At 40.7% G+C, this 20,445-nt stretch overlaps 1 protein-coding gene across 1 annotated transcript in view; it reads right to left on the reverse strand.

The window, feature by feature from the left end:
- Nucleotides 1-470: 470 nt before the first annotated feature.
- The window catches only part of MTBP (MDM2 binding protein), a 155,181-nt gene continuing 135,206 nt past the window's right edge, over nt 471-20,445 (reverse strand). The window contains exons 19-22 of the mRNA XM_033933248.1: nt 14,229-14,475; nt 11,443-11,556; nt 3,532-3,597; nt 471-1,133 (exon numbers count right to left, since the gene is read on the reverse strand). Coding sequence (XP_033789139.1) covers nt 1,098-1,133; nt 3,532-3,597; nt 11,443-11,556; nt 14,229-14,475 — 463 coding nt within the window. The 3' untranslated portion in view covers nt 471-1,097. The remainder of the gene's footprint in view (nt 1,134-3,531; nt 3,598-11,442; nt 11,557-14,228; nt 14,476-20,445) is intronic.

Genomic DNA, 20,445 nt, shown 5'->3' on the forward strand with positions numbered 1-20,445 from the left:
GCACCTTGGGTTTTCTCCTTTGTGTTAGAATTCCATTGCTCATCCCTGCTTTTTAATTCATTATCTTTCGCTGTGGGGATTGTTTTTCCTCATTTTTAGTTCGACAAACCAAACAGTTCTGCCCAGCAGAACTTAATATGGTTTGTTTAGTAATTTTACACTAATATGTATAGAAAACAAATACTGCACTTTCAGAAGGAAAAATAATGTTAAACATAATTTAATACTCTTATCAAGTATAGTACTGGCATTCTTTTCAAATGTATTCTGAAGAGTAAATCTGTACAAGCACTTCTGCATGCCACCTTGAATTCTGTCAGATGTGGCAGCAAAACCTCTGCAGCTGGGTGGGTTCTTCTTCAATGACTGCTGCAAAGAACTCCATTCATTGCCACGTCCCACCCCTCCAAACACCACAATAAGCCCAGCATCAGTAAGCTGCTGGCAACATGTATACACGTTGGTCTCTGTTTTTCCTCCACGGAGACAGATTGGAAGTTATGATGATTAATCATGATCATTGGGGGAAGACGTGGAGAAAGGAAGCACAAGGGAAAAAGAGAAGAGGCAAGAAAGAGGTCAGGGTTTCAAGTTTCCTCTGTAACTTCTTCAAATATTTAGAGGGCTATTCACTAACGGCATAGCCTCACACAGTTATCAAGCATTATCTACCGCAGGTAGCTCGCTGAATAAAACAGAGACGCAAGTATGAAAGCAGAATGACCAAACATATGAGAGATGTTAAGCAAAAACAATTGTGCTTTAGAAAGGATAAATTGTAGTGATTTGAAGTTCTTTTTCTCACATTAATAATCTTGACTAACAAACAGAAGAGAAAAAAAAAGGGAATGCTGGGAATTAAGAAAATGAAAGAGGCAAACAATCTTGCTTCCAGATTATCAGGCTACTTTTCATTTTTCAATTCATTTAATTTTCAAAGGTACAAATAGCAACCCTTCTACAATAATCTGTCAGGCAGGAGGAATACAGAAAAGGCCATAACAATAACAGGGGTCACTTATGCCCCCCACTTGCAGCACACCATTTTCCTTTCATTATATAAACCTTGTTCTTTAATGTGCCAGCCATGGTATGCATTATTTGTCTCTCCTTTCTAGTTCCCATTGAATAACCTAAAGAATCAAATGAAAACATAATATGAAATGTATATCTGGGAAAAAAAATTCTGACCAATGCAAATATAAATATTCTATAGCTCTAAATACATTAGTGATATAACTTCTTAAAAACACAGATAAGAGGTTCAATTAACTGGAAAAGTTATTTTTATAGCACTGTACATGAAAATTACATTTTCTGAAAAGTATTACTGTTGCATTCTCATAATACAAAATGATGGTAATATAGATTTATCTGTTTTAATATTACCTGCTGAACAAAATCATACAAAAATAGTGCTATTATTTTTCATAAAACTTGAAGAGGCAAAATGACAATTCCACAAGCACCAACACCAATGATGAAAAGCATCTAGGCATTACCAAGGAAAACAACCCAAAACACATCTACCAGCTACTGAAATATGTTGTAGCTTGAAATTCATTTTATGACATTGTTTGTATTTTTTATGCTATTGTGATTGTTTTATTTGTAGTTTTGTTTATCACTTAATACATAGAAACATGACGGCAGATAAAGGCCAAATGGCCCATCTAGTCTGTCCATCCACAGTAACCATTATCTCTTTCTCTGAGAGATCCCATGTGCTAATCCCAGGCCCTCTTGAATTCAGACACAGTCTCCGTTTCCACCACCTCTTCTGGGAGACTGTTCCATGCATCTACAACCCTTTCTGTAAAAAAGTATTTCCTTAGATTACTACGGAGCCTATCACCTCTTACCTTCATCCTATGCCCTCTCATTGCAGAGTTTCCTTTCAAATGAAAGACTCCACTCAAGCACATTTATATTATGTAAGTATTTAAACGACTATCATTTTTCCCCTCTCCCGCCTTTCCTCCAAAGTATACAGATTGCGATCTTTAAGTCTATCCCTATACTAAGTTATTCAGAGTAGTGAAGATGAAGGATTGTGAAGATCTGCAAAGTGACATAAACACGCTCGAGAAATGGGCCGCAACATGGCAAATGAGGTTCAACGTGGATAAGTGTAAGGTGATGCATGTCGGAAACAAAAATCTTACGTACGAATACAGGATGTCTGGGGTGGTTCTTGGAGAGACCCCCCCCCAGGAAAGAGACTCGGGAGTACTAGTCGACAAGTTGATGAAGCCGTCCGTGCAATGTGTGGCGGCGGCAAAAAAGGTGAACAGAATGCTAGGAATGATTAAGAAAGGGATCACGAACAGATCGAAGAAAGTTACCATGCTGCTGTACCAGGCCATGGTATGCCCTCACCTGGAATAATGCGTCCAGCACTGGTCACCGTACATGAAGAAGGACACGGTACTACTTGAAAGGGTCCAGAAAAGAGCGACTAAAATGGTTAAGGGGCTAGAGGAGTTGCCGTACAGCGAGACATTAGAGAAACTGGGCCTCTTTCTCCCTTGAAAAGAGGAGACTGAGAGGGGACATGATAGAAACATTTAAGATACTGAAGGGAATAGATTTAGTAGATAAAGACAGGTTGTTCACCCTCTCCAAGGTAGGGAGAACGAGAGGGCACTCTCTAAAGTTAAAAGGGGATAGATTCCGTACAAACGTAAGGAAGTTCTTTTTCATCCAGAGTGTGGTGGAAAACTGGAATGCTCTTCCGGAGGCTGTTATAGGGGAAAACACCCTCCAGGGATTCAAAACAAAGTTAGACAAGTTCCTGCTGAACTTGAACGTACGTAGGTGAGGCTGGATTCATTTAGAGCACTGGTCTTTGACCTAGGGGCTACTGTGTGAGTAGACTGCTGGGCACAATGGACCACTGGTCTGACACAGTAGCGGCAATTCTTATATTCTTATGCCTTATCACGAAGACCACACACCATTTTAGTAACCTTCCTCTGGACTGACTCCATCCTATTTATATCTTTTTGAAGGTGCGGCCTCAGAATTGTACACAATATTCTAAATGACGTCTCACCAGAGTCTTATTCAGAGGCATCAATACCTCCTTTTCCCTACTGGAAATACCTCTCCCTATGCAACCTAGCATCCTTCTAGCTTTCACCATCACCTTTTCAACCTGTTTGGCCACCTTAAGATCATCACATAGAATCACACCCAAGTCCTGCTCTTCCGTCGTAAACATAAGTTCTTCACCCTCCTAAACTGTACTGTTCCTTCGGGTTTTGCACTATGACCTTTATCATAGTGGTGTATCAAGGATAATAGATCCAATCCAATCCTTATCATGCACTCTCCATTTTGGTGGTTTCTCTTTTTTTGTGTGATGGAAGTGTTAAGTATGCAGTACAAAGTATTTGACGCTTTGGCAGATTAGCACAGTCAAAAAAATGTTTTTGATCACAATCACATGATTCATAATAGACTTAGGAAAATATTCAGAACTTTCAATATTCTGTTATTGCACTTGGAATATTTCAGAAATGTAATTACCTGTTTTGCATTATTGTTAGCTGTTTTCTTCATCTCTTCAAACAAACCTCTAGAGGTTTTCAGATCCTAAGGTAAAAATGAGAACAGCACATATGATCATATGCTTTGGAATGGGGGAGCTCAGAATAGCTCTACTATGGCCACTCAGTCCAATGCCTACCCATTTTAGATACAGTTAAATATTTTATATTCTGCTTTTGCCAGCAATTAGATGATAGCAGATAACATACAAAGAAGACAGATTAATTGATCTAGAATATAGGCAAAGACATTATCCCATAATTAACTACTGAGACTGAATTTTTGGAACAAAAGTTTTAAGAGCTTTTTTAAAGACACTGAAGGTAGATCAAATTTGAGCTGGCAAAGTTGACCAAACAAGAGCAGCCTTATAAGAAAAAAAGAGCTGTAGTCTTGAAGATATAATTCCCTTTGAACTGGGGAAGTTCTCGCGGGATTCGCGGTTCTCACAGCAGCCTATCAAGGAGCGGTGCAGGGCTGGCTGGGAGCACAAAAAGCTCACTCCTGCGTGCCGGCCCAAGTGTGCCGCTAGCTACTACCTTAAAAATCTAAAGGATTGCAGCGCGGGATACATGCTGGACTACCAGGGAATAGGTACGCGAGGGAGGGAAGGTGGTAATTATTAGTGTCGTCCGGGGCAGGAGACGGGAGGGATGCCTCCTGTCCCAGCCTAAGGCAGGCCTGCAGGAAGTCAGGGGGGGTTTCGGGTGGTCACTGGGGGATGACCCGAATATAAACCGGGACCCCCTTTTTTGGCCCAAAAATCCCGGTTTATATTCAAGTATATACGGTAGTTAAGCTCTGAAACTCATTGCCAGAGGATGTGAAAACAGCAGTTAGTGTAGCTGGGTTTTAAAAAAAGGTTGAACAAGTTCCTGGAGGAAAAGTCCATAGTCTGCTATTGAAACAGACATGAGGTGGAAGGCACTGCTTGCCTTGATATCAGTAACATGGAATGTTGCTACTTGGTTTTCTGCCAGGCACTTGTGACCTGGATTAGCCACTACTGGAAACGGGATACTGGGTTAGATGGACCACTGGTCTGACCCAGTATGACTATTCTTATGTTCTTATTTTTTTCATATAAAAGGTTAAGTTCTGGAACTCGTTACGTGATTTAAAAAAGCAGTTAACGTATTTTGTTTTTAACAAGATTTGCAAAGTTCAGGGAGGACAAGTCCATAAACCATTAAGGTAGAAATGGAGAAAGCCACTGCTTATCCCTGGTATTAAGTAAAATGGAATCTTGTTTCTTTCTGAGATTCTGCCAAGCACTGTACTTGTGATCTGGATAGGCCACTGGTTGGAGGCAGGATGCTGGTCTAGATGGACCTTTGGTCTGACCCAGTATTTATAAAGGCACAGGCAACTATGTCTCTTTATAAAATTATTCTTTTGATATGGACACGTGCCAGATAATGCACACAAGGAAAAATAAACTCAATTTCAAAATACAAGATTTCAAGTTAGGTGTCACCAAACAAGAAATTCATTGGAATCATTGTAGATAATATAGTACATTGAAATTTTCAGCCCAATTTACCACAGCTACTAAGAAAGCAATTATGTAGAATGATAGCGATTATCTGAAAATGGATTGAGAGCAAGAAACATCAACATTATGCCTTTGGATAAGTTGCTGGGCTCGATGGACCATGGTGTGATTCAGGATGGCTTTTCTTATGTGGCAGCAATGAGTGAAGTCATCAAAGCAGTTAAATTAGGAGCCAATAGTAAGAAATTGTAATATAAGAGCAGTGAAGTGATTTATAGAGGGAAAAAAAATCCAAACTATGGGCATGTGATAATAGAGGAGATCACAATGCTCCTGTTTTGATTCATAGTGCGATAAATAGGATCTGAACCACGCAAGTATTATGCCACTGATACCTGTTTCTGCTAGTCATGATAACACGATATTGCCATCCACATTGTCAAAAGCTGCTGTGAAATCTAGCTGTACCAACACCAAGGCAAATCCCTTGTCTCAGTTTTTATGATCATCATCTAGCAAAGACACAAGAACAGTCTCCATTCCATAATCAGGTCTGAATCCATAAGAACATCAAATATAATAAAACGCTAGCTGCGCATGCGCACTCCCTCTCGCGTGTTCCGTTTTCCATGCGCTGTAGGGCCCCGCAGGTAGGAGTGCGCATGCGCGGCTACCGTTTTATTATATTAGATATTGGCTGCTGGTAGGGGCTAGAGTGATGCTGAATATCAAGGTATTGCATGGAATGGGTTCTGTATAGGGTTGTTTTTCATCCTGTTGTTCGGTCTGGCCTGCTCCCTGCCGTATTTAAGTTGAAAGACTCGGCGGTGGCTCCTATCACGATACCCACCTGCGTCGGACTTCCGACGCAGGTGGGGATCATGAGAGGAGCTGCCGCCATGTCTTTCAACTAAAAAATACAATATGGCAAGGCACGCAGGGAGCAGGGCAGACCGAAGCTCCGAATTGAACTGCCAGTTGACCGGCTCCCTTGCCGGAGTTATTTTTCAGTTTATAGGTACTGCCGCGACTCCTGTCACGAGCTGCACCTGCTTCAGAGAAGACTTCCGATGCAGGCGGGGATCGTTAGAGGAGCCGCGGCGGCACCTTTAAACTGAAAAAGAACTCCGGCAAGGGAGTCGGCCAGACCGCGGGAAGATTAGGGGATTGGAGAAATCCTGCTGCTGCACAGGGAAATGGAGGGGGAGGGATGCTGTGGCTACTGCACAGGGAAGTGGGGGGAGGGGAAAAAATGCTGCTGAACAGGGAAATGGAAGGGGAGGGAATGCTGTGGCTACTGCACAGGGAAGTGGGGGGGGGGGGAAGTGGTGCTGAACACGGAAATGGAGGGAGAGGGAATGCTGTGGCTGCTGCTCAGGGGGATGGGAGGCAGGCAGGCTGGCATCAGGGGGTGGGGGGTTTAAATGGAAACATGCTGCTCAGGGGGATGGGAGGCAGGCTGGCATCGGGGGTGGGACAAAGTCTGGAAGATAATGATGGGAACATAGGAAGGAGGCACTGGGGGCACTAAGGACATAGAAAGGGGCACTGAGGGCACTAAGGACATAGGATGCACTGATGGCACTAAGCAGGACAGAGGCACTGGGGGCACTAAGGACACGGGAAGGAGGCACTGGGGGCACTAAGGATATAGGAAGGGGCACTGGGGGCATTCAGGAAACAGTACGCTGGCACTGGGGCACTAAGGACACAGTACGCAGGCACTGGGGCACTAAGGACACAGTACAGAGGCACTGGGGGCATTATGGACACAGGAAGGAGGTACTGGGGGCACTAAGGACATAGGAAGGGGCACTAAGGACATGAGAAGGAGGCACTAGGGGCACTAAGGACATAGGAAGGGGCACTAAGGACATAGGAAGGAGGCACTGAGGGCACTAAAGACATAGGGAGAGACACAGACAGAAAAAATGACAGACAGACAGGCAGCATGCAAGGAGAGAGAGACAAAGAAAAAAAAAACCAGACAGACAGACAGACATCTACTCTAGCACCCGTTAATGTAACGGGCTTAAAGACTAGTAAGAATATAAGAATAGCCTTACTGGGTCAGACCAAAGGTCCATCAAGCCCAGTAGCCCGTTCTCACGGTGGCCAATCCAGGTAACTAGTACCTGGCCAAAACCAGTTTAGCATGGATCTAAGCAGTTTATTTCTTCTAGTCAATTGTTAAACTAAATGCAGTCTGTTTATATGTTTTGCTAGAAATAAGAAATCACTGGCAAGTGAGCTTGTTCTGTCAAGATTGTTCTTTGACACAGGGTGCACCATTGCCCTTTTTAAAGCTGTTGGTAGTTGGTCAAAGGCTTCTCAGGATTTTATCAAGGCCCGCCTCTGTTTTTGGCTTGAGTGTCCCATATGTTCATGTTTAAATTGCAGAGTGATTCAAACCAAAACTTTATTGATCCATGATATCTTAGAATCCCATCCTAAATCCATGTTTTTTTTATAACAGAAACATGGCTTCGAGATGATGAAGAGAGTATCTTGAATCAATGTTTACCACAGGATTATTTTGCATATTCTTCACCTAGAATTTATGCTTTTAAAGGTGGTGGTCTGGCTTTATTAGCTCCTTTAGAAAACTCTGTTTTACATTTGTCTTCATCTTCTCTTCCTCAAACTGAGATGATGCTTTTTTGGTTTCCCACTTTATCTTTACATGCTTTATTACTCTACTTACCACCTCCTCCTTCACAGTCGGTTCACTGTCTTATCTCTCAGACCTAGCTTTAAAATATTCAAATTTGATTGTCCTAGGTGATTTTATTATTCACTATGACAACCCCCAGCATTCGTTTGATTTTCAGTTTCTCTCATTGGCCCATGATTTAGGACTAATCTAACATGTTTCTCAAGCAACTCATTCAGCTGGACAAACCCTTGAACTCATTTTTTCCTATTTATCTGATAATTGGTTAATCTCTACTACTGTCACATTTGTTCCTTGGTCCCATCATGCTATAATATATGTAACTATCATATACTATTATGTCGGCAAATTCCAATTCCAATTCCAATTTGTCGTCTCATGTAATCACTAAGCGTGATTTTCATGCTGGTGATATTTATACATTATCACCTTTTATTTTCTCATTTTCCAAGTGACTTTATTTTTCTACCACTCTCAGTGCAATCTCAGTTGTGGAATTCATCTTTTGAAAATGCAATTAATACTAGGGTTACCATAAAAGGTTTGCTCTAGCGCTCGAAAAAGACCATGGTTTTCGAAAGATTGTCATTCCTTCAAGAGGTGCTTAAGGCACTCAAACGCAGATGGCATAAATCTTGTCACAATGCAGACCTTGCAATCTATCATGCGTTTTACACATGCATTTATCATGTGTTTTCAATCTAACGTGCACCTACATAAAATCTGCACGTCTTTTCTATTATACAAGTCAAAATAAACAAGCTCCAAATAGGTCTAAGCAGTTATTTGCTACATTGCATAAACTTTCTTCTATTAAACCATCACCATCTCAAACCTCAAACTTTGACAATTTAGCAGATTTTTTCGTGAATAAAATTTCTTCATTGAGAGATACATTTCCAGCTTCACCAACTTAAGTTTCTCCTTGTAAAACTAAAAGTTTATTAGTAGGTGAAAGTTCGTCTAAGGTTGCCTCAGTGTGGTGAACTTTTAATTTTCCTTTCTTTAGTTACAGTGGAGAAAGCAATAAATTATATGAAAAAGACTACTTGTCCATTAGACCCAATACCTTCAACTTGGATCCTTGATAATAAACATAGAAACATAGAAATAGACGGCAGATAAGGGCCACGGCCCATCTAGTCTGCCCACCCCAATGACCCTCCCCTACCTTTCTCTGTGAATAGATCCCACGTGTCTATCCCATTTGGCTTAAAATCAGGCACGCTGCTGGCCTCAATAACCTGAAGTGGAAGACTATTCCAGCGATCAACCACCCTTTCAGTGAAAAATAATTTCCTGGTGTCCCCGTGCAGTTTCCCGCCCCTGATTTTCCACGGATGCCCCCTTGTTGCCGCGGGACCCTTGAAAAAGAAGATATCTTCTTCCACCTCGATGCGGCCCATGAGATACTTGAATGTCTCGATCATGTCACCCCTCTCTCTGCGTTCCTCGAGTGAGTACAGCTGCAACTTATCCAGCCGTTCCTCGTATGGGAGATCCTTGAGTCCCAAGACCATTCGGGTGGCCATTTTCTGGACCGACTCCAGTCTCAGCACATCCTTACGGTAATGCGGCCTCCAGAATTGCATACAGTATTCCAGGTGGGGCCTCACCATGGATCTATACAATGGCATAATGACTTCAGGCTTACGGCTGACGAAACTCCTGCGTATGCAACCTATGATTTGCCTTGCCTTGGATGAAGCTTGCTCCACTTGATTGGCAGTCTTCATGTTCTCACTGACGATCACCCCTAAGTCTCGTTCTGCTTCAGTTCTTGTTAGGATCTTGCCATTAAGGGTGTAAGTCTTGCATGGATTTTGGCTGTCCAGGTGCATGACTTTGCATTTTTTGGCATTGAAGCCGAGTTGCCAGGACTAGACCAGCACTCCAGTAGGAGTAGGTCTTGCATCATGTTGTCGGACATTGAATTTATTCTGTTGTGCTTTTGCCCACTACATTGCTTAGTTTGGCGTCATCGGCGAATAATGTTATTTTACCTCGCAGCCCTTCTGCCAAGTCTCTTATAAAGATGTTGAATAGGATCGGGCCCAGGACCGAGCCCTGCGGCACTCCACTGATTACCTTCATCATTTCAGAGGGGGTGCCGTTCACCACTACCCTCTGAAGCCTACCTCCAAGCCAGTTCCCAACCCATTTCATCAATGTGTCGCCCAATCCTATAGAACTCATCTTGCTCAGCAACCTGCGGTGTGGTACGCTATCAAATGTTTTACTGAAGTCCAGGTATACGATGTCCAGGGACTCCCCAACATCCAGCTTCCTCGTCACCCAGTCAAAGAAGCTGATCAGGTTGGATTGGCAGGATCTCCCCTTAGTAAATCCATGTTGACGGGGATCCCGTAGATTCTCCTCGTTCAGGATCGTATCCAATTGGCGTTTGATTAGAGTTTCCATTAGTTTGCACACTATTGATGCGAGACTCACCGGTCTGTAGTTTGCTGTCTCCATCTTGGAGCCTTTCTTGTGGAATGGAATGACGTTAGCCGTCTTCCAGTCCAACGGGACGTTACCCGTACTAAGGGAGAGATTGAAGAGCGCGGATTGTCACCTTTAATTCTTAGCATGAACAACAATAGTTTATCCTCAGGCGAGGTTCCTTTGGAATGGAAGACTGCTTTAGTCTATCCAGTTCTCAAATATCATTCCTTAAGATTCATCACAAGTATCTAACTTTCGCCCTATTTCTAATATTCCATTTGTATTGAAAATTCTGGAACGTGTTGTTTTTCAGCAGCTCTCTCAACATTCTGAGCTGTCGCATATGCTTCATCCTTTTCAATCAGGTTTCAGGAAGTTTCGTTCTACTGAGACAATTTTAGTTTCACTTCTTAATTATTGTTATACTGCAAAAGATCAAGGAAAAGCTTAATTATTCATCTCATTGGACCTTCATGCTGCTTTTGATTTAGTTAGTCATTCTCTTTTGTTATCCCATCTTGAATCAGTAGGGATTTCAGGAATGGTACTTAGCTGGTTTGAATCATTCCTAAAAGACAGAACTTTCAAAGTTTCCTTTGGCACCTCTTGTTCATCAACTTGTCGCCTGTCTTGTGGTGTTCCACAAGGGTCTATATTATCACACTTGCTATTTAATATCTTCTTAAGTCCTCTCGCTCTGACAATTCAGGAGCATCAGATTAAATGTTATATCTATGCTGCTGATATTTTGTTGGTATCCACACATTTTGTTTAGATATGATCGATGAATGGATTTCACAAAATAAAACTAATATTAAATCCTCAAAAAACTACTGTTTTTTTACAGTCTCCAGCAGAGTCTCCACTCCTACGATCCCATCCTGTAGAACTTCAAAATTCTATAAAGTATTTAGGAGTCAATTTAGATACAGCTTTGACTTTTCATCTTCAATTGGTCTCGGTAGTTAGGTCTTGTTTCAATTCTCTGCATATGATACACTCTATACGGCCTTATATAGATACTTCCTGCTGCGAATCTCTCATTTATACGCTGGTTACATCTCTTTGTTTTTATGGTATCTTAAATGCTATTTTTTTTTTTTTGGATCAAGCAAATCAATTGTGTGTTTAAAGTTACCTTTAATTGGTTTATCTTTTTTCTTTACTATTATTGTCTTCCATAAACTGTATTCTAATCTAGAATATTACGATACAGCCAATACATTTTTTAATTAAACACAACACAGTAGCACCCACTAAATGCTGAAAAAAATACCTTGAGGTAGTACTTTGAAATATCAAAGAGACGCTGGCTGCATGCTTCAAAACATTTATGATCAACTCCAATACCATGTTTCTCCAGGGTTTTAGCAACCACCTCTTTTAGCATCTTGAAGAGAACAAAAAAAAATATATGTACAAGCGATGAGTGAAGGATAAAATACATAATAAAGAATTCACCAGAAACACTCTAAATATTCTGCTTGCCATTTACAGTTATTTTCCATGAAACAGGATACCAACATCTGATACTACTATATATTTATTTTTAGTCCAGCAGTTTCCTCCTGCTCTTTTGTACCAACAGCTCAGTCAGAATGAGAACTGGGATCTGGCATCATTAGATTTATTTATATGTATATCACCTTTATCTGTGTACCCAAATCTATTTAAAGCACAACTAAATTACAAAATAGTTCTTAGCACATTTCCAATCACTATTGTTTATGTGTTTGTAAAACTGTATTATTCTAATTTGTTAAAAATTACTGTTTCTTGATGTTTTTTACTATCCTGTATACCACCTTGAACCGAAAGGTTAATGTGGTATATAAATAAACATTTATATTATGTTAACTCTCCTGAAACTCATCCCCATTGGAGATCGGAAAGGTAATTTCCATCCTCTCTTATCATGTTCCATTACACTTTATTTGTCAAAGTGTTTAAGGGTGTGAAAGGGGAAGATGCTCTTTTACTTGCAGCCCATATGTACATTTCTCCACTTCAAAGTTCATTCAGAGCTACTCAAGCCTCTTCTCCTGCTACCCCTTACTCTTTCCAACTGTTTGCCAGGTGCTGGGGAGAGGGTTTGCAGACCATTTCATATACCTCCCAGTAACTATCACCCCAACCTCCCAGGTCCACCCCAAGCTACCCAATCTCTTACCAGCCACTTGCCATATCATGTCTCCAAAAGTTTGTATTTTCATTTCTCCTATTTCCTAGGCCTCCACTACATTTGCTAACTATCTTGTCTTATTCTCTATCCCAAACTGCTACACTGCCATTTTCTACTTTGGTCACCTCTCCAGCCTTTTGTCTTCCACCCTCTTCTTGGCTCTTGACCTTCAAAGTTTTCTTCTTTTCATTCAGATCTCAGTTTCATCATTGTTGTCATGCCTCCCTATTCTTCTCTGTATTCTCTTGCTTCTCTTCCTCTCTACTGAAGATATCAATCCCAATCCTGGTCCACCAAATCAGCTTTCAATGCATCTTTGCAGATCAAACTTGCAACCTCTTCAGTCTTAATCCTATTTCTCTCTTTTCTGTCTTTCCTCATGTGCCATTCTCAAGAGGAATGTCTGCCCTGTCTCTACCAAGCTTGCTTACATTTGTGACCTCTATTTCTCATACATAGACTTGGCTTTTCTCTGAAGATTCTCCTTCAGTTGCTGCTCTCTGCCACAGAAGTTATCTTTTCTCCCATAAACCTCACCCTGTTTGAAAACAGTTTGATGTCAAGCTTCTACTCTATCCTTCTTGTATGTTCCAACCCCTTCTTCCACTTCTGACTCACTTGCTCCTTTTCTTCCTTTGAAGTTTACTCCATCTCTCCAGGTAGCTGTCATTTACTCTTCCTTTCTCACTAACTCCTGGCTTTCCTTCTTTTGCCAATCATCCTCTCCTTCCCTCATGCTTGGAGACTAACACTTACGCTGACTACCCTTCAGATTCTTCTGTCTCAAAGGTTATGACTGAAGTCTACAAAATCCAGAGTGGTGTAGAATGGATACAAGTGGATTGATTTTTTCCTCCATCAAAAATTACAAAGACTAAGGGGCACCTGATGAAGTTATAAGCTGTCTTCTTGGAATTATTTCACTCTTTGGTGAATCCATGCTAGAATATTTTAATGGTTTTTTATATTGGAGGTACATAAGTGTGATGTGCCTTGCTCTTGAAATAGCATGACCGCAAAACAGAGCTGCTGTTAGGCTTGGCTGCTGTAATTTCTGAAATTGTGAGTGCATATGTACTCCCCAATTTAATCTTCTGTTGTTCCCAGTCTACAACTACAAAGATAAGTACATCACTGCTCATTTTTCTTTTTCATTGTGAATTTGTGGAATAAATGGAGTCTGTTGTTTTTTTTAGAGACTGATAACTGTTTAAAGCCCTTTTGCAGGACTCTTTTGGACTGAGAATAAGGGCTGTTTTTTTTTTTTTTTTTTTTTGAGCTCTGTCTCTCTCCACGTTTTTGTTTAAATTTAAAAGGGAAGCTGTGCTTTGTCTAGATCAGTGGTCTCAAACTTGCGGCCCAGGGGCCACATGCGGCCCGCCAGGTCCTGTTTTGAGACCCTCGGTATATTTATCATAATCACAAAAGTAAAATAAAACCGTTTTGATCATGTCTCTTTACCTATAAATTACAATATTATTATTAAGACTTAGCCAAAAGGAAAGATTTATAAATTATAAAGAATTTTATCTCATGCAAAATTGTCATTTCTTTAATAAGAAGAAATTAACTATTCTTTCTGCGGCCCTCCAAGTACCTACAAATCCAAAATGTGGCCCTGCAAAGGGTTTGAGTTTGAGACCACTGGTCTAGATGTAGGAGCACTGAAAAAAATACTAGTCCTATAAAACCACAGAATGCTGTTACTCTTTAGTCCAAGGATATCAAGATTCAGAAATCCATATGGAGAGAAATGTAAAGTAAAAATAACAGCTGTAAAATGGAAAAAAAAAAAAAAAAAAAAAGACTACCATTTTTTGCTGTTTTGATCATGGGAAGTAAAACAGTAAACATATTAAGTTCATAAACAGCAAACATACCCGAGTGTGTTTCTGTGATCTCGATTCCTTGACCTCTTTTGAGATCTTTGGCTCCGGCATGTTTTGTTTACTTGTCTGACCTGTTGTAGTAGTTACTTCTGAAGCTTGGCTTCTAGACTGTAGAGAACTAGAAAATGTGTTTTTTGATTGCTCCAGTCCTTGTCTGATGGCAGCTGCTGACTGGTAATGACCACTACTTCCACTTGCTTGGGAGACAACAGAGTCTGTGCTTTCACATTTTGCTAATCTGGAAAAAAAAAAGTATATGTTTAGTTCTAGTTTTAAAGTCTATATACACTGAATTTTAGGGCTCCTTTTATCAAGCTGCGCTAGCGGTTTAATGCGCATTAAACTGTCAGCTGCGCTAGCCACTACCGCCTCCTCTTGAGCAGGCGGTAGTTTTTGGCCAGTGTGGGGGCTACCGCATGATGAAAAGTCGCGCGCGTTAACCCCGCTAGCGCGGCCTGATAAAAGGAGCCCTTAGATTTTTATACTTTACACTAGTGTTACATTAACGGGAGCTAGAGTAGATGTCTATCTGTCTGTTGTTGTTTTTTTGTCTCTCTCTCCTTGGACGCTGTTTGTCTGTCATTCTTTCTGTCTGTGTCTCTCCCTGGTCCCCTGTCTGTCTATCTTTCTTTCTGTCCTGGCTGCCTGTATTTCTCTGTTGCGCCATGCCTGCCTGTCTCTCCATGGCCCCCTTCCTATGTCCATAGTGTCCCACAGTGCCTCCTTCCCATGTCCTTAGTGCCCCCAGTGTCTCCTTTCCGGTTCATAGACAACGGCGTGAAAGACAAAAGCGTGCGCCGACAATTGAGCGCAGCGCGCGCCGCCGCGCCGCTCTAAATTACAGTTTTTAGGGGCTCCAACGGGGGGGTTTGTTGGGGAACCCCCCCCAGTTTACTTAATAGACATCGCGCCGGCGTTATGGGGGGCTTGGGGGGTTGTAACCCTCCACATTTTACTGTAAACTGCACTTTTTCCCTAAAAACTCCCCACACCCCCCACAACGCCCCCACAACGCCCCCACAACGTTGTAATAAATTTAGCATTTTCCCATTTGAGATCACATCATCTAAAGTACATATGCCTGCCAGCAACCAATGTTTCCAGAGGATTTTAGACTCACCAATTTGTATCTTGCAGTTTAACCATAGAGATTGATACGTGGATTGTTGTATTGGAGTAGGTGTTAAATTATTAATAAATTTTAATATATTCCAGATTGAAAAAAAGAATACTATTGTCCTTATATATTCTAGGCAGTTTGATACTCAAAATATGACTCAGACGTAATGGGGACAAAAGACAAGGTAGGGAGAATATGAAGGTAGGGAGAATATGAAGAGAGGCTAGCCAGGGAAGCACGAAATTTCAAACCGTTCTTCAGATATGTTAAAGGGAAGCAGCCTGCAAGGGAGGAGGTGGGACCACTGGATGACAGAGATAGGAAAGGAGTGGTGAAGGAGGACCAAGAAGTGGCGGATAGACTAAACATGTTCTTTTTGTCAGTATTTAGAAGAGAGGATACATCATGTGTGCCGGAACCTGAAAAAAATCTTTAAAGGAGATCAAGCAGAAAAATTAACATCCATGGAGGTAAGCCTCGAAGACGTGCTTAAGCAGATAGATAAATTAAAAACTGACAAATATCCGGGCCCGGATGGAATCCACCCTAGGGTATTGAAAGAGCTAAAAGAGGAAATAGCGGAATTAATACAGCAGGTTTGTAATCTATCCCTGAAAACAGGGGTAATCCCAGAGGATTGGAAGATAGCAAATGTTACACCCATCTTTAAAAAAGGACTGAGAGGCGACCCAGGGAACTAAAGACTGGTAAGTCTGACTTCGGTTCCGGGGAAGATGGCGGAAGCGCTGATAAAAGACAGCATCGATGAGCATCTAGAAAGGAATAAACTGATGAAAACAAGCCAACATGGCTTCTGCAAGGGAAGATCGTGTCTAAAGAACTTATTGCACTTCTTCGAAGGAATAAACAAGCAAATGGACGAAGGGACCCCCATAGACATCGTATACTTGGATTTCCAAAAAGCCTTCGACAAGGTACCCCCATGAACGCCTACTTAGGAAACTAAAGAACCATGGGGTGGAAGGGGATGTACATAAAAATTGTTTGGCAGGTAGGAGTGAAGGGCCACTACTCAGACTGGAGAGGGGTCACGAATGGTGTTCCGCAGGGGTCAGTACTCAGACCGATGCTGTTCAATGTATTCATAAATGACCTAGAAACAAGGCTGAAGTGCGAAGTTATAAAATTTGCAGATGACACAAAACTTTTTAGTGGGGTTAGGAATAAAGAGGACTGTGAAGAGTTACAAAGGGACCTGAACAAGCTGGGAGAGTGTGCAAATAAATGGCAGATGAAGTTTAATGTAGAGAAATGTAAAGTATTGCATGTAGGAAACAGAAACCCGATGTACAGCTATACAATGGGAGGGCTGGTAATAGGAGAAAGTAGCCTAGAGAAGGACTTAGGGGTACTGGTGGACAAAACAATGAAGCCGTCAGCACAGTGCGTAGCGGCCTCTAAAAAGGCGAACAGAATTCTAGGTATTATCAAAAAAAATATTACAACCAGACGAAGGACGTTATCCTGTCATTGTATTGGGTGATGGTGCGCCCGCCTCTGGAGTACTGCATCCAATATTGGTCGTCTTACCTAAAGAAGGATATGGTGATACTCGAGAGGGTTCAGAGGAGAGCGACGCGAATGATAAAGGGTATGGAAAACCTTTCATATGCTGAAAGATTAGAGAAACTGGGCCTCTTTTCTCTGGAAAAGCGGATGCTTAGAGGGGACATGCTAGAGACTTACAAGATCATGAAGGGCACAGAGAAAGTGGAGAGGGACAGATTTTTCAAACTTTCAAAAACTACAAGAACGAGAGGGCATTCGGAAAAATTGAGAGGGGACAGATTCAGAACTAATGCTAGGAAGTTCTTCATCACCCAAAGGGTGGTGGACACCTGGAATGCACTTTCAGAGGGTGTGATACGACAGAGTACGCTACTGGGTTTCAAGAAGGGATTGGATGATTTCCTGAAGGAAAAGGGGATTGAAGGGTATAGATAGAGGATTGGATGATTTCCTGAAGGAAAAGGAGACTGAAGGGTATAGATAGAGGATTACTATGCAGGTCCTGGACCTGATGGGCCGCCGCGTGAGCAGACTGTTGGGCATGATGGACCTCTGGTCTGACCCAGCAGAGGCATTGCTTATGTTCACGAGAGGGCACTCTCTAAAATTGAAAGGGGATAGAATCCATACGAACGTAAGGAAGTTCTTCTTCACCCAGAGAGTGGTAGAAAACTGGAACACTCTTCCGGAGTCTATCATAGGGGAAAACACCCTCCAGGGATTCAAGACAAAGTTAGACAAGTTCATAATGAACAAGGACGTACGCTGATAGGACTAGTCTCAGTTAGGGTGCTGGTCTTTGACCAGAGGGCCGCTGCATGAGCGGACTGCTGGGCATGATGGACCACTGGTCTGATCCAGCGGCAGCAATTCTTATGTTCTTATGACTCTAATATCAGCCAGTCCGATAGATTCTCCATGAGTTCAAGAAGGATCCAATACATACCCTAATGCAATATGAAGGCTTAATGATACCTATAAAAATTTGGAAAATTTACCCCCCCCCCCCCAATTGTGGTTTTTGCAAAGATACTAAGGCTATTCTAGCAGTTTTGCCCAGCCAAATAAATTTTGTAAGAATCCCATTTAATTTCTTATAAAATGAACTTTGAAAATAAACCGGTAACATACTCATTTGGTAACAAACCACAAAATCATCATTTTGATGGATTGGACTCTCCCCCACCAGGAAAGATGTAATGTGTTCCAATGCTCACACATTTCTTTGACTTTCAGCAATAAAGACTTTTCATTTACTGTCATTGTGTCTTCCAATGTTCTTTGAATCAAATATTTTATACCCTCTTCCTTCCAAAGAAATGGGAATGAATCAAATAAACCTTTTACACAATGCACATTTAATGGAAGAACCTCTGATTTGCTCCAATTTATTTTGTAACCAGAAAATTTGCCAAATCAATCAATCAATTCCAGTAAATGCGGGATGGTAAATTCAGGATTCTTCAAATGAAGCAATATATCATCTGCTTAGGCCAAAACCTTATAATCTCAACCCGCATATGGAATTCCCTGTATCTCCTTTGCCTACCGAATAGCCAACAACAAGGGTTCCAGAACAATATCAAAAAGCAAAGGGGATAAGGGACATCCTTGTCTAACTCCCCTCTTCAGACAAAAACGCTCTGAGAATGTATTACTGATATATAATCTGGCAGAAGGGGAACTATACAAGGTTTGAACCATTTGAATAAATCCAGATCCTATACCAAACCAAGCCATTGCTTGATACATAAAAGTCCATTCTACATGATCAAAGGCCTTCTCTGTATCCAAAGAAACAGAGAAGGCTGAATCATTCATTGGCATTTCATATTCTAAATTTAGCAAAAACAATCTGGTATTATTTGAAGAATTTCTACGAGCAACGAAACCCGTTTGGTGCATACCAATCATATAAGGGAGAGCCTTGACTAATCATAAAGCCATTAATTTAGCCAGGATTTTCCCATCCACATTAATTAAAGAAATAGGCCTTTAGTTTGAAACCAACATGGGATCTCTGTTTGGCTTAGTACCCGATATACAACCCTTATTCAGTTGTGATTGATATAAATTTAAAAGATGAGGTAATAATAAACTTTGAAATGATTTGAAAAACTCCACAGTGAATCCATCACTACCCGGAGCAGATCCAGCTCTGAGAGACTTCAATGCTGCCTGGAGTTCCTTAGATGATATAGGCGCTTCAAGATTTATTTTTATATGTTCAGGAACTTTTGGCCCATGATTTAAGTTTAAAAATTCTCTACCTTCCAATTCTTTATATGAATAAAACTCAGAATATAAAGATTTATAATAATCCAAAAATTGTTTTAAAACATTTCCAATTTGAGTATGAATTTTACCTCTCTCATCTTTAAAAACCGCAATCTTCACTTTCCTTTTTTTAGCTTTAAGAAAATTAGCCAATAATCTTCCCGCTTTATTCGAGTTTCCATAATACAAAGCCTGTTGAAAATAAATCTTTCCTAGCCAATTGTGAGGAAATCTCATTATATTTTGCTTTCAACAGGGCATTCAAAGCATTTTGTTCCCAATGTGAAGCCAATTGTAACTCTAAAGCCTGAATAGTTTCTTCCAAATTTGAAAATTCTAATTTAAGTAATTTCCTGATATGGGCCAAATACAAAATTATTTGCCCTCTCACTGTAGCTCTGAAAGCATCCCAAATAGTTTCCAAAGAGATTTCCTCTGAGGTATTGAACTGAAAATATTCATTCTTGTAACGGAATTTGTTTAATTATTTTCTTTTTTTTTTTAATTAATATGTTAAATCTCTCTTCCCTATATACATACTGTATGAATGTATATTTATAAAACTAAATAAATAAAAAAAAAGAAAAAAGAAAATATTCATTCATTTTTATTTGAATCTCCTCGAGAAAGTCTGAATCTGTAAGCAATGCATTATTAAACCTCCAAACAGGTCTATTAGAATCTTCTTCAGTGAACTGATATTCTATCCAAATTCCAGCATGATCCGACAAAAGGATCGGGTCTATGCTGGCCTTTATAACCTGTTGAATTAACTGATCTGAAACAAAAAAATAATCAATTCTTGAAAATGATTTATGAACTTGGGAGCAAAATGAGAATTTGTGAGCATTAAAATGAAAAATCCGCCATATATCTTTCGATCCACAGGAATTAATAAGATTATCTAGGCATAATGATTTTAATTGTTTACTGGGTTGTTTGTCAATTAATGGATCCATGACAGCATTGAAGTCTCCGGCCACAATTAAATTGGTTGTAGCCAGTGATAGAATTATTTGTTGGAGTTTTTTAAAGAACTCTGCCTGATTTGAATTAGAGAAGTGTCAGGGCATCATTTCCTGAAGTCATATTAACATGGAGCCATCTACCCATAGGATCTGCCTAAAAGTTACCAAATGTAGCAGACAACCTCGTACTGACAAGGATAGGCACACTCGCTTTCTTCCTTATTGCTGGTGCAAAAACCCAGTGTTTTACCCCCCCCCCCCTTTCCAGTTTGGCTGACTCAATAGATGATAAACATGTTTCTTGTATGAAATA

Source organism: Geotrypetes seraphini, chromosome 2 (assembly GCF_902459505.1).
Source record: "Geotrypetes seraphini chromosome 2, aGeoSer1.1, whole genome shotgun sequence".
In the NCBI taxonomy this organism is placed as follows: Eukaryota; Metazoa; Chordata; class Amphibia; order Gymnophiona; family Dermophiidae; genus Geotrypetes; species Geotrypetes seraphini.